This window comes from Electrophorus electricus, chromosome 9 (genome assembly GCF_013358815.1).
Source record: "Electrophorus electricus isolate fEleEle1 chromosome 9, fEleEle1.pri, whole genome shotgun sequence".
NCBI lineage: Eukaryota > Metazoa > Chordata > Actinopteri > Gymnotiformes > Gymnotidae > Electrophorus > Electrophorus electricus.
Genome location: NC_049543.1, coordinates 24757060 through 24769516, shown reverse-complemented (window position 1 = coordinate 24769516; position 12457 = coordinate 24757060). Strand labels below are relative to the sequence as shown.

General features: G+C 42.2%; 1 protein-coding gene across 4 annotated transcripts in view; it reads right to left on the bottom strand.

The window, feature by feature from the left end:
* rela (v-rel avian reticuloendotheliosis viral oncogene homolog A) overlaps positions 1–11798 on the bottom strand; it is a 13122-nt gene extending 1324 nt beyond the window's left edge. The window contains exons 1-12 of one of the 4 annotated variants that reach the window (XM_027020967.2): positions 11622–11798; positions 9172–9354; positions 8943–8981; positions 8408–8544; positions 6055–6200; positions 5451–5542; positions 4383–4517; positions 3976–4080; positions 3647–3862; positions 2476–2553; positions 2064–2153; positions 1–746 (exon numbers count right to left, since the gene is read on the bottom strand). The exon at positions 1–746 is cut by the window's left edge and continues 1324 nt beyond it. In XM_027020967.2, the coding sequence (XP_026876768.2) occupies positions 1–746; positions 2064–2153; positions 2476–2553; positions 3647–3862; positions 3976–4080; positions 4383–4517; positions 5451–5542; positions 6055–6200; positions 8408–8544; positions 8943–8979 (1782 nt within the window). In that variant the 5' untranslated portion in view covers positions 8980–8981; positions 9172–9354; positions 11622–11798. Of the gene's footprint in view, positions 747–2063; positions 2154–2475; positions 2554–3646; positions 3863–3975; positions 4081–4382; positions 4518–5450; positions 5543–6054; positions 6201–8407; positions 8545–8942; positions 8988–9171; positions 9355–11621 lie in introns of all 4 variants that reach the window. The other 3 variants (XM_027020964.2, XM_027020966.2, XM_027020965.2) reach the window with 3 other exon arrangements.
* Positions 11799–12457: the final 659 nt, after the last annotated feature.

Below are 12457 nucleotides of genomic sequence, written 5' to 3'. Positions count from 1 at the left end.
ATCTTCATCCATAGAGCTCAGCACGTCCATGTCGTCAAAGGTGACACTGATGGAGGGCATGGTCACAGGGCTGTCCACAATCTGGTCACTCTGCAGCAGGTTGGCGATGCTCGGAGGGAAATTCATCCAGGTTGCTGTGCTGTTCCCTGCGTTACTGACTGCCGACTCTGTGCCGCTGCCCGCGGTGTCGGAAGTGCTGGCCGTGGCGATGGTATGGCACACGGAAGTGGAGTTCCCAGATGCAGCCTCTCCGGGAAGTCCGCTCTGGCCCAGAAGCACCTGGAAAGCTTCGATGTCAATATTCTCCACGTCCGAAGTCTGAGCGTCGGAAAAGCTCGGGAACTCCGGAAGCTCTTCATCCACCGAGGGATCCACTCGGAAATTCCCCATGCTTGGGGCACTAAAATTGTTTTGGACATCTTGGGCTACGGCAGTCCCAGTGCCATCTCTTCGGGGGCCCACGTCAGTCTTCTCCGGAGCAGAAGACGTGAAGGACGTGTTGAAGGCAAAGTCGCGGAGATCGGACAGATTTACAGTGTGGAAGTCTTGGGAAGCGGGAAGCGGAGCAGCAGTGGCGGTGACTGCAGGCTGCACCGTCACACTGTTGAGGAACGGCCATGTGTCTCCAGCAGAGGGCACTGCTGCCAGCGGTTCCACTTTAGGCTGAGTGAACAGATGTCCTGAAGGAGTGGTACTGAAAAAGGGCTGAGTCTTCAATGAAGAAACGGATGACACAGGATTCAACACTAGAGAGAGAGAAAATACAACAGTTAAAAAAGGAGAAGCTAACAACCCATAAATGATAACAAACAGTATAAAGCAGTAGTTTGTCTATACACAAATCCAAATAATTTAAATATTACATTTTAAATCTATACTTTAAACAAAATATGCTTTCTTTCCTCTCGTGACTCAACTGGGGCTGATGCATAGTACCAAGACATCAGCGACTACTTAAATTCACTTTCAAATTTATTTATGTAGCACTCTTTACAACATACAGCCAAATAGCATCTTTACAAAAATCCGGGTGCAGACTACAGAGCTGCTCGAGTATGGAATTCTGTCCCCTAGCCAGCAACAGTGTTTACTACTTTCTAAATGTCATTATCCATTCATGTGAATAAAATATTTTCACATGTGTTGTCTTTATAACAATTAGAACTATAAAAAGTATGTTCATTCATATGATACAAAGAAAGATACAAATATAATATTTGTCCTTACATTTTATATCTCAGTTTGCCAGGTTTGGTCTTAAGCAAGAGATGTATTAGAATTTTCTCACAATTTCAGCAAAATAGATCAATATGTAGTTCTTCACATTAACACTAGATCACAGCTGCATCTAATTTAAGAACATACTGAACTGCCACTCAAGACATTCAACTGATGACAATACAATACTAAACTGCCAGAGTTAACCTCACTTTTGCAAACTAAAATATATCCACATTCTCAGTAGAAGACATTAAGTCTTTCAACCTTGATCAGTGCATTTACGACACTTGGCAGACGCTCTAATCCAGAGCGATTTACAAAAGTGCTTTGTCATTTACTCATAGTGCAAAGTGCTTTCAGACATTTCAAAATGTAACGTGTGACTTTCATGGTGAACACGTGACTGAACGTCCAGGTTTCTGTCTAGTAACAGATGATATGAGATTGGCTAAAATTAGTGACATGCCTTTCAGCCAATGACAATAATCACTACCTTATCCATCATACGAAGACAAAACCCAAGAGTCAGACTATCCTCCTCAGTACAGAAACAGAGAATGGTTTTGATTACAGTATGTGGATGTAAACACTCACAGTTACCATCGCGTTAAAAGACATTTTATTACTGTTCCCACAGAAATGCCAAAAAGCTTATGCCCAGTCCTGCTGTCATCACAGGAATGTTTTTAATTGTGTCCCTTTACCCACAGATTACCATGGAAATCTGAGTCATCATCTCCATTCCCACACCACCATCTCGGAGAATCTCCTGAAGATGGTCAAGAAAGGACAGGTTCTCCTGGTACCAGAGGAGTGCGGTGTGTGCGCGCGCATGCATATACCTGGCGTAGCACCTGCAGAAGTGGAGGACTTTGGACCTGGGATTGTCCTTCTGGCAGTGCTGATTGTCCTTCTCTCAATAGACATGGGAGCTAAACACAGACAGACACACAGATACACACACGAATTAGAATGTCGTGGCCAAATATGCTGACACACAAGGAATTTGGTGCCGGCTGCTGGTAATTCTCAAGAAATACAGGCAATATACATACACTACACAATAGACCAACAATTTAAAGATTATGTACAAGAGAACAACAATAAAGTGCCAGTGTGTGGTAATGCCAACATCAGTATGCGAGGGAAGGTGTGAAAGCATTATTTAATGTATTACAGTGCATAATTAAACATAAGCATCACCTTATTACAGACAAAAGTTGTGAGAGAGTGTAGGTCACGTGCAGAACTCACTTGATATGACGTTGCTCAGTTTAAGGTTCTGCAGCATGCCCTCTGTCCGCTTCCGTTTCTCCATCAGCCTGTACTCATCTGCTCAAAAAAACCAAAAACTCATCTGCTTTCAACAGTTTAAGGGTGCATGTATAAGGGAAAAGAGGGAATAGAAGGATTTTAAATACGCTGTTATTGAAATGTGAATCACACAGCAGAAACAAGGGAACTAAGAAGTGTGTGCTTGTTCAAACAACTCAGTCTGCATCTGCATTTACATTCAGTCTTTTGGCAGACACTCTTGTCCAGAGCTGCTTGTGAAAAAAACGTGCCGACAGTAGAAGGCAAAGTGATCAAATATACAGAGGGACTGAACACATGCAGTAACCTATAACATACAAGAATCTTAATCTAATTTGACAGAGTGATTACAAAGTCTGAGACTACCATTCTACACCATTATCTGGACCTGCAGATAAGCTTAATCCTGGCTGCTTGAACCAGCACTGCTACAATGGGATACAGGGAGCAGTCGCAAAGACAGCCCACACCCAATTGTCCAATCACTGCACTTCATTCCCTTTATGGAACGAGGGGAACCTAGTTTACGGTTTAATGGTGTTTCAAAGTGTGCAGGTGAAATGCAGAAGCAGATTAATCAGTCTGGGTTTTTACTCCCTCCACTCCAGCAGAAACAGGTTCCAACATCAAATGTGCCCCTTAGCTGCCCCCGTTATTCCCCCCCCACAGTCCTGATGATTAACTGTGCCTTTCATCACTCCATCAGCACACAATACTCAAGCTCACTGTTCAAACAGCAGCTGCCACAGGATATTAAAACCTGTCGTCAACATCGACACTCGGCCTGAGATTTCGATCGGTAACCACACAGCTTTTCTGTCTGCAGCCTTCACTCTGGCTGCTCCAGGTCAAACAGACCCCGTCAGTAAACCTGCTGCTCTAACCTAGCGTCAACCGTTCACTACACAACAAATTAAGTGTTTAGACGTGCCCATGTGTCTCATGACTCAGTAGTTTCTCTACTGGCCTGTTCTTGCTGGCACATTTGCAAAGTCTTAGTTAGAGGAATACAGGGAGTTTGGAGAGTGGCAGATGTAGAATGGAGGACCAAAGAAATAAATCCAGTGTGTGAGCACACACTTACAACTGAGGTTGTGACATCACCACTGACCTGGGTCAGAGGGCAAGTACTGGAAGTCCACGGGCTCGCTGACTTCCCGGTCCGACGGCCGGCGCAGCTGCATTCTCACACGGACGGGTTCGGTCAGGTTGGTGTCGCAGTAGGCTGGCGTGCGGAACACGATGGCCACCTGTCTGTGGACATCTGCCTGTGAGAATGAGCCCTTGCCCTCCCAAGAGTCTCGGAAAAAGCGCACCTCAATGTCCTCTGTGGTGGGAAGATGGGCAGGGAATGGAGACGGAGGAAAAGGAGAGCAACAACGGCATTTAGGAGAATAAAACAAAGCAAAACATGAAGAGTTAACTGAGAAACTCACACACCTTTCTGCACTTTGTCACAGAGTAGAAAGATTTCATCTCCTCCTCTACAGCTACCAGAGTTCCTGTTCACGCGACAGATCTTTAACTCAGCTGTATTAGGGGCTCCTAGAGAGAGAGGGAGAGAGAGAGCACGCGAGAGAGGAATATCAGTACTACTTAGTTTCAGTTCAGCCCTCACTTCCGAAACACTTAGAATATAACATACATTACATGCTGCTCATGCTAAGTCTTTACACACTGAGAGGCTGTAGGTATGCAAATATCATGCAATAAATACACTAGACCATCTACAAAGATGTTTGCGATTTGAATAATGACAGATCAACAACCTCAAAACATAACTACTTTCAATCTCAGAATCAAAAACATGGTATTTTCCACAGAAGACCACACACGCACGCACTCACTATTGTCATAGATAGGCTGAGAAACTATAGGCTCCAAAACATAGAGGTCCCCACTAGGCAGAGTGATGGTTGCCTGGAAACACAGGCGGACCGCATTCAGGTCATACTCTTCCTCCCACACTTTGGCCTCGGCAACTGTAACCACAAAAGAACAAAGATGGGTGGGGCTAAAGGAGGGAAGTAATACTGCAGCAACATCCTGAGGAAACCAGTGTGGATCATGATTAAGCCCCCCCCCCCCAAGCATGTAGACACACGCATGCTTGCTTCTGGGAATTTTCAGAACATGTCAATTATATACATGCGTTTTATACATGTAATAAAAATTGAAATAATCCCAATCTCACTAACCGAAATGAAATAAGTTTTTGTTAGTGCCATTTTGGCATGTCCAAAACCTTAGTTAAGTATGTCAGATGGTTACATAGGGTCACTCTCAGTCACCTACAGCTGTCAAAATTAACAAGCCACACTCAATTTTCCCATTAATAAGATAAAAGACATGGATACACAAGTCAAACCATGATACCTGGACAAACGTTCACTCTGTAACAGAATAACTATCCAAAACAGTTTTAAATGTTGTGTTTAGACAGGTGAAACGGTGCAGTCACTCGCCACACAACTACACTGACCACTCGATAAGTCATAGCGAGTTCAGAATGTCATTCCAGAAACATTCCTGTTGGCAGGTCAGAAAAAGCCACAAATAGGTCTAACAGACCTTAAAGCCAAAGAAGATTGTAGAATTTAACCAAAATCAAAATTATGAATCAATTAGTTTAAACCCTTTTGTTCAGCAAAAAAAAAAAACCTTTTTAAATAAATATAAACTTTAAAAAAAACAAAAAAACCCACAAACAGTTATTTTAAACAAACAAAGGGTTGCTTCCAACTGTTAGGCCTGTATGAATGGGAATTTATTACAGCATTATATATACGCTTAGAACAGTAAAATATATTATTATTATTAAGATAATCTAAACCGTGAAAAGAAAGCATGTTTAGGACAGATGAGCATGGCAGCACGTGAGGGTGGGGGCATGAGGCATTGTGTGCGAGTCTCACTATTGAAAGGGTTGTTCTGTGTCTGCAGACGGCAGGAAACGGCTTCAGTCACATCTTTCTTTTTCACACACTGAATACCAAGATTCTGAAAACTGAGAGAGAGAGAAACAAACATGTAAATATCACAATTGGGCAGACCCGTGAAACCCAACAGAAACAGAAAGCAGGTAGGAGTGGATGGAACAGAAGCAGAGGAAACAAGATAGCAAGCACCCACCACCGCTCTCAGAGTTTCAACCGAGTCCATTTACAAGCAGTCTCATACACTGTACAGAACGTCACTGGCTGTTCTAGTGGGGGGAAAGGCTTGAACCGTTTAGAGCAAAACTAACATATCTGACTTTGCTTATGAATGGCTTTGTATTAGCCAATCATCTTAAGAAGGCCTGTCTGATTCAGCTCTGTTCACCCTGCTCCTAACACAATTGATACAGCCCATGATGTACATATAAAAACTTTCAAGATCTGGATCAGGTGAGCTAGGACAGAGAAAACTGCTTTAGTCTTATGATACTGGAAATTCCTGTTCCCTTAATCTGACCAATTCACCATTGGTTCTGTTCACACACACACAGACACACCAGACACACACACACACACACACCTGTGAACTCGTCTCTCGGGAAGGTCAGCCTCATAGTAGCCGTGCTTACAGTCTTTACCAACCAGCTCATGGGGGTGGGGCTTGTAGGGTTGGTTTTTGGTAACCAAAGAGATCCGCACTCTTATGGGACCACTGTAGTTATGGACCTGTCAAAACAATCACAGGCAATAATAATTAAAATCTCACCTCTCATTGTTGGCTCAATTCCAGAAATTCCATTATGATGTCCCAAAGGCATTGCGGTTGGATGGTTTTAATGAGTATTGCTTTAACACAACTACGCCGGAAAATAAAGTAGAGGCAGTCTTGAACTTAACACAAAAAAAATTCATAAAGTCATCTAACAAATTTTCAGCTGTTTTACCTTGCAAAGCAAGACATCAACAAAAAAAGGTTGCATCCGTAAACAAAACTTGCTGTGCAGAAACAGCCCCTGGACAGGCGACCTTAAAGCTGACCGCAGATATAACAGCCCCCAGAGAGGCGACCTTAACCCCGACCCTGGATACAACATCCTCCAGACAGGGGACCTAAACCTGACCTTGGGTATAACAGCTCCCTAGACAGCAGCACTGCCCAACTTCTGGAGATCAACCACCCTGCCAAGTTTACATACAACTCTGATTTAACATATCTGAACCACTTAATCAAGGCGTTCAGTAGCATCTTATTCCTAAAGTCAGGTGCTCTTGACCTAAATTCTGCAGGGCAGTGGATCTCCAGGGCTGACACCAGTTAGCGAGAGTCTCAAACCCCTCTAATTTAAACAAAGGTCTGTGCCCAACAGCTCATCTACCTTTATCAGAACTGAGACTTCTACATTCAGTTACAGAACAGCTGAGACATTGTATCACTTTCAAAGGCTTAAAATTCACTAACCAAGTGCACATACATTTGTGTTTATCTTAGTTCCCAAAAGAGAAGCTTTAGACTGAGGACAGAATGCTGCCAATTTAAAAATCACTAATAAACCACTGAAATGTTTCATTATGGTCACAATGATTCAATTTTGAAGAATTTCAAAATGGTTCAGAGAAGTGTCAAGTTAGGTTCAATACAGTGCTGATACTGAAGGCTGTGTCCAGTCAAGCTAAGAATGATAAATCGATTTACAAATTGAAATTAAAAATAAAAACTAAATTCCCTCTTAGAATAATCACCATCATAGATACCAGATTCACCACAAACAAAACTTTGATTCATGGCAAAGCACCAAGCACCTTGCAGCATGAAACCAGTCATAATGGTGCATCGGAACTATTTCAGAAATAATTTCCATTTTGTTACCACCACGGCTACACCATAGCTTGATTAAAATAACACTTCCTCTGAGGGATCCCAACTGCCAGATGGAAACATGAAAACCCAAGTGTCTGTGGCCATGAGACACTTTCATAAACATCCTAAAATGGGTGGCTATGAATGGAGTAAAAAAAAAATAAAATAAATTCTTTTAAATAAAAATTTAGTTCAAGAGATCAGAAGCGAGCTTACAAGGCCTAATATATTAAACAGATGCCTAAATATTGTTAAACAGGCTAAACATTGCAAACATTATAAAACAAGTCTGAGAAACACAGAAACTAGCAGAAGCAATAAAATACCCTGCACCGCTCCGCTGAGTCATGCACAGCTGCCAAGACTCAGCTATGCAAAATGTGACGTCATAGAAACTTTACAGTCATTAAAGGCAGGCGATATAAACAAGACGTTTCGAGCCACTGTACTCTCAGCCCATATTGTGTTTGTATTTCTTGCGTGTAACAAATATGAAAAAGTGTTTGTATAAGTCTCAAGAGTGATCACAAAGGAACTAAAATACCACCACAAAGAGACTGGTGTGGCCTGGGTAGAGTCAATTTCCACCCAAAAATGAGAATGTTACGGGAAGGGTGTGTCTCCAGTTGATCCTGTGTGCATTTGTGTGTAAATGGAAGGTTGTGTTTCTAGTACAGTGTGTGTGTGTGTGTGTGTGTGTGTGTGCGTGTGCGTGTGTGCATGCACGCGCACGCACGTGGGGTAGCAGTCACACTGACACCCAGCAGTGTGTCAGGTGCCTGTGCAATAGGAAACTCTCTCACTAGGGTTAGTATAGGGTTAAAAGGATAAAACCACGATTAATGTGATTGCACCTTTGTGTTTGCATGTGTGTGTTTTTACAGATCTTTAAAGAGGACAAAATCAAACATTTTGTTTTGGCATCTCGATGCCTAACAGTCTGATACATGAAAGAACCCTATGTACGTGTGGCTGCAGGACCGCAGCTGGGCTGCACAGGGCTAGGCGGCTCCTACGGCCCTGCTACACCTTCACCAATGTGGATGTAGCAACACCTCCGGCAGCGCGCAGGTACCTTGATAGCAGGATGCGTTTTGGTGGAATCGTTGCTCTTCTCTCCCGGGATGCTACCTGCTGACCTGCCCTCACATTTATAGCGGAAGCGCATTCCTCTTGCCTTGGGCTGCTCGATTATCTCCATGTACGGGGTGCCTGAAGGGACAAAAAAATGCAAACGCGAAAAGAAAAAATTAGCATTGCTACGTTAATACCAAAAAGAAATAACCAGCGGTATTGCTACTACACAGGAAATCTTCCTGAGGAAAGGACAGAAGTACTACTCCAACAACTTTCTTTTGGATCATTTACTGTGTTATGAGTGTAAGACGTATTACTCATGTTCATTGTTTATACTGTTTATGTTATGTGGATGCCTAGTGAATTATAGCTGCAACTACACAGATACACAGCATGGAGTAGGAACTGGAATTTTATTCAAGTTGTACACACATCATAATACTACTCCAAAAACATAAAATCAATGTCAATCAAAAAGTAATATCACTTACAAAGATCAAATAAACAAACACGTGCGCACACAAAAAACATACCTTGGGGCATAGTGGGCTGTACCCAGCTCCCATACATTCCTAAATATGTAAAATAAAGAGAAAGGGAGAAAAATGAACATTAAGTAAGACATACAGAGCAAACACAAGTGACTGATGTTTGTTTTACTCCTGCAATCCTAGGTTGCTGTTCCACAAAAGGTTTAGCTATGTGCAACATATACACAGTCTAAATAATAATAATAATAATAATAATAATAATAAAACCTACATCCTAACACCAGCCATGTGTTCCCTCTCAACCCTGAGTCAGTAGGAGGGCTGGATAATCTCCCACCTCCAAAGTAGGACATCAGAGAAGCCATCAAACACACATCAGAGTCGGGCCACATTTCTCTCCCCTGAGGACTGCTCAGTAAGTGGCATCGCAGTGCAGGCCTCTGACATACTAACACTGCAGAAGATAATATGTAAATCAGCTCTCTAAAACCAATCACTGATTTGATTATTGTGGACTGTGACAATTCTAACCAGACTCACATGGTCCTAATGAGTGCTTTATGAAGCTTTTGATAAAATGAAGGATCCAACAAATGTAAATAAACAGGGTTCAATTAAGGCAGCCAAGTCACTGCTGTACTGTCTCAGATACTGCGAGCCACATCGTTACTGCAGTACACAGAGGAGTACTCAGCATGATATATTTTACCCATAATGCGCAGCACACAATGACCACAAATCCCCCACAACACAGAAGCGTACGTCTCACTGCAGTGTGGTTACACATTTCTATTAGTGACAAGACACACACCCAAAAATAGTAAATGTAAACTGTGGCCTCAGCACACCAAACCTCTAGTCTCTAACTCAGTAAAGGTTGTTCCCATTAATGATGCGCTTCTTCAAGCAGCCAGTAGTGAAAAAGGTCTACAATCAAAGCATGCCTTTCACTCACTTAGCTAATACTCATGTACTAGTACACTATATCACTTCTCCACCATTTCTCTTTTACAACTGGACCTGGACACCAGTTTCTCCTTGTTGATTCTGCATGTGTGTGTGTATTCCATGCTGTGGCATCACAGTAACCTTCATTTCTTTTCAAATACTTCATGTAACTACAAAGGATTATGTCAACGTTTTTAAACTGACAGAGTGCATATTATGGCTTTTAGAACAGCAAGTTAAGAAATCCAATTAAAATCCAGGCAATACAAAACTCAACATTGCTGCAAATATGCCTATTAATTAAATGAAACCATAAATGCTCTATGCACAAGAGGTAGGTATAATAATCCTACTGGTTCTTTGAAAACATCTCAAAATCATATTCCATACTTGTATAAGTCTAAAGATAAGTCAGTAAGTCAGATAAGCCCTGGAAAACAATGCAACCAGCTACAATCCGTATAATCGTTTCAGTAAGATGTACGATGCATAATACGCATTAATGAGGACGTGTGGGGAGATTCATTTTGAAAGTTACTTGAAAGAAGTGGTTAATATGACACGGATAATTTGAAAGGTCATGAATATGAATAAGATGTTCCTTCAACTGTCCCAAACCGAAACACCCACGAAGCAGCCAGCCGACACTAGAGCAAACCTGTCAGATAAGACGATAGGATCGCTCCTACTTTTCACTAGTTAACTACTGGTCTTTAAAACAGGCGATTTTCAAGTTATTGAGTTAGATCTGCACTAACCCTGTCTTAATTAGATCAACACATTTAATACCCTAACAAACGGTTCACACACAGTTAATGGGCAAATATGGGAGAACCCATTTGACCAAGATAGTTTCAACCCAAATTAAAACTGATATAGCGGGCTGCTAGGTTAACTAAATAATTTAGGATGAAATTACCCTACAGAAGAGATAGACTTTGACTTGGCTAACTAGCTAGATTTATCACTTTCAATCAAGACAATTTGAATGACTTCCGTGTGTAACGTGGTAGCCCATCCTCAAATTAGACATTCAGACTAGATTACATTCTTTCCCTTCGCATAATCTGAACATAAACAAAACCAGGTGAAAGATTGTTAACTGGGTGACTAGCTAGTTAGTTAACTAACTTGCGTTTTACAACTCAGACACAGGTGCACTTCGACTGTTCATTTATAACCGGACTTCAAAATGCAGCCTTATGACTGGAAACATATTTCCGATTAGTTTCATAAAAATGTAATAAGATATTAACCATTGACAGCATCCAAATAATGCTTCGTTATAATGTGAGAGCATTTAAGTCTCTGACGTGGGACGCCTTCACACTAACCTACTGTCATCCACTAACCTACTGTCATCCATTTAAGAGTGCTATTGCTAACTTAGTTAACCTAGCTAACGCTAACCCATTTAACAACGCTGTTGCTAACTTAGTTCACCTAGCTAACGCTAACTAACTCACGCGTTTATAGCTAGGTTAACTAGCTCGGTGCTACTAGGCCTGGGCTAAAGGTTAACCAAACATTGGAAAGGTTTCGTGATGACCGAACTAGCCAGAAACAAACTGGTTAGGTGATTAAAAGCAACCGGTTTGTGTTTTCTGATCGACTGGCTCAGTAGGCTTGGTTAATGTTTGTAGCTAACGCTAGCTGCTTCCGGCAGGTCTGAAGTAAAAACCTGCCGTCTGGGGCTTCCCCGCGGACACAAACACCCTAGCTAGTTAGCTAGCTAACCACCAAACACACGGCTCGGCAAAAGACACAACTTACCATCCATTTCGGCCCCAACTCTCGCTCAGATAACGGTTAATTCCACACACGCACAAAAATAATAACAAGAGTCTAGTTTTCTGATTTTGAAAAGTAGCTTTCTTTTTCCCCCCCCAGTTTTGACTTCCTCGCCTCACCAACCCCGACACACGAAAGTAACTTTCTCGCCTGACCGGACCGCGCGCAGTGCGGAAATACCCGGATGACGCATGTGCGCGTGTAGCGAAGCAGAATATGAGGTCGTGTGGTCAGGTATCACCTACTGCACGGCAGAGGCCTTCAGGGGCTGTCATTACAAAGTAGGGAGAACATTGACTTATTGGGAGAATAGTTATTAGTGTTATGTAAATTTCTACAATTTCTGCTTTGACTATATCCATCTTTCGCATCTTTGATGGGTGGGTTGAGACTTTTCGCTTATTGGCAGGTTGATGTCAGTGGAGGGCATTTAGGGAGGATCCCCTAGGCTTAAAGTACCATTGTTTGCTCTCCGGGCCAACGACGATGGGCTCCAAACTCAAGTGTGCAGAGTACAATGGATATATCTGAGCCTTTGTGTATGCAGCCAATAGGAATCCATGTAATATAAAATGTAAGAGCAACAACGTTGCATTTCATCAGTACAGGCAGGAAGAAGTGCCTCTACAGCTCACATTTTTCTCTCATTTTCTCTTTTCTTCCATCACCCTTTTCAGGGGGACTGTTGTTCCCCAGCTTGAGCATAAAGCCTTAGACCGCTCAGCCATACTGACAGTGGTGGAAAAGAATTTTCAGAGTCGCCTGCAAGAATAAATCTGTTTGAATGAATTTGTCAAACCTATAAAGAATGCTCAGGT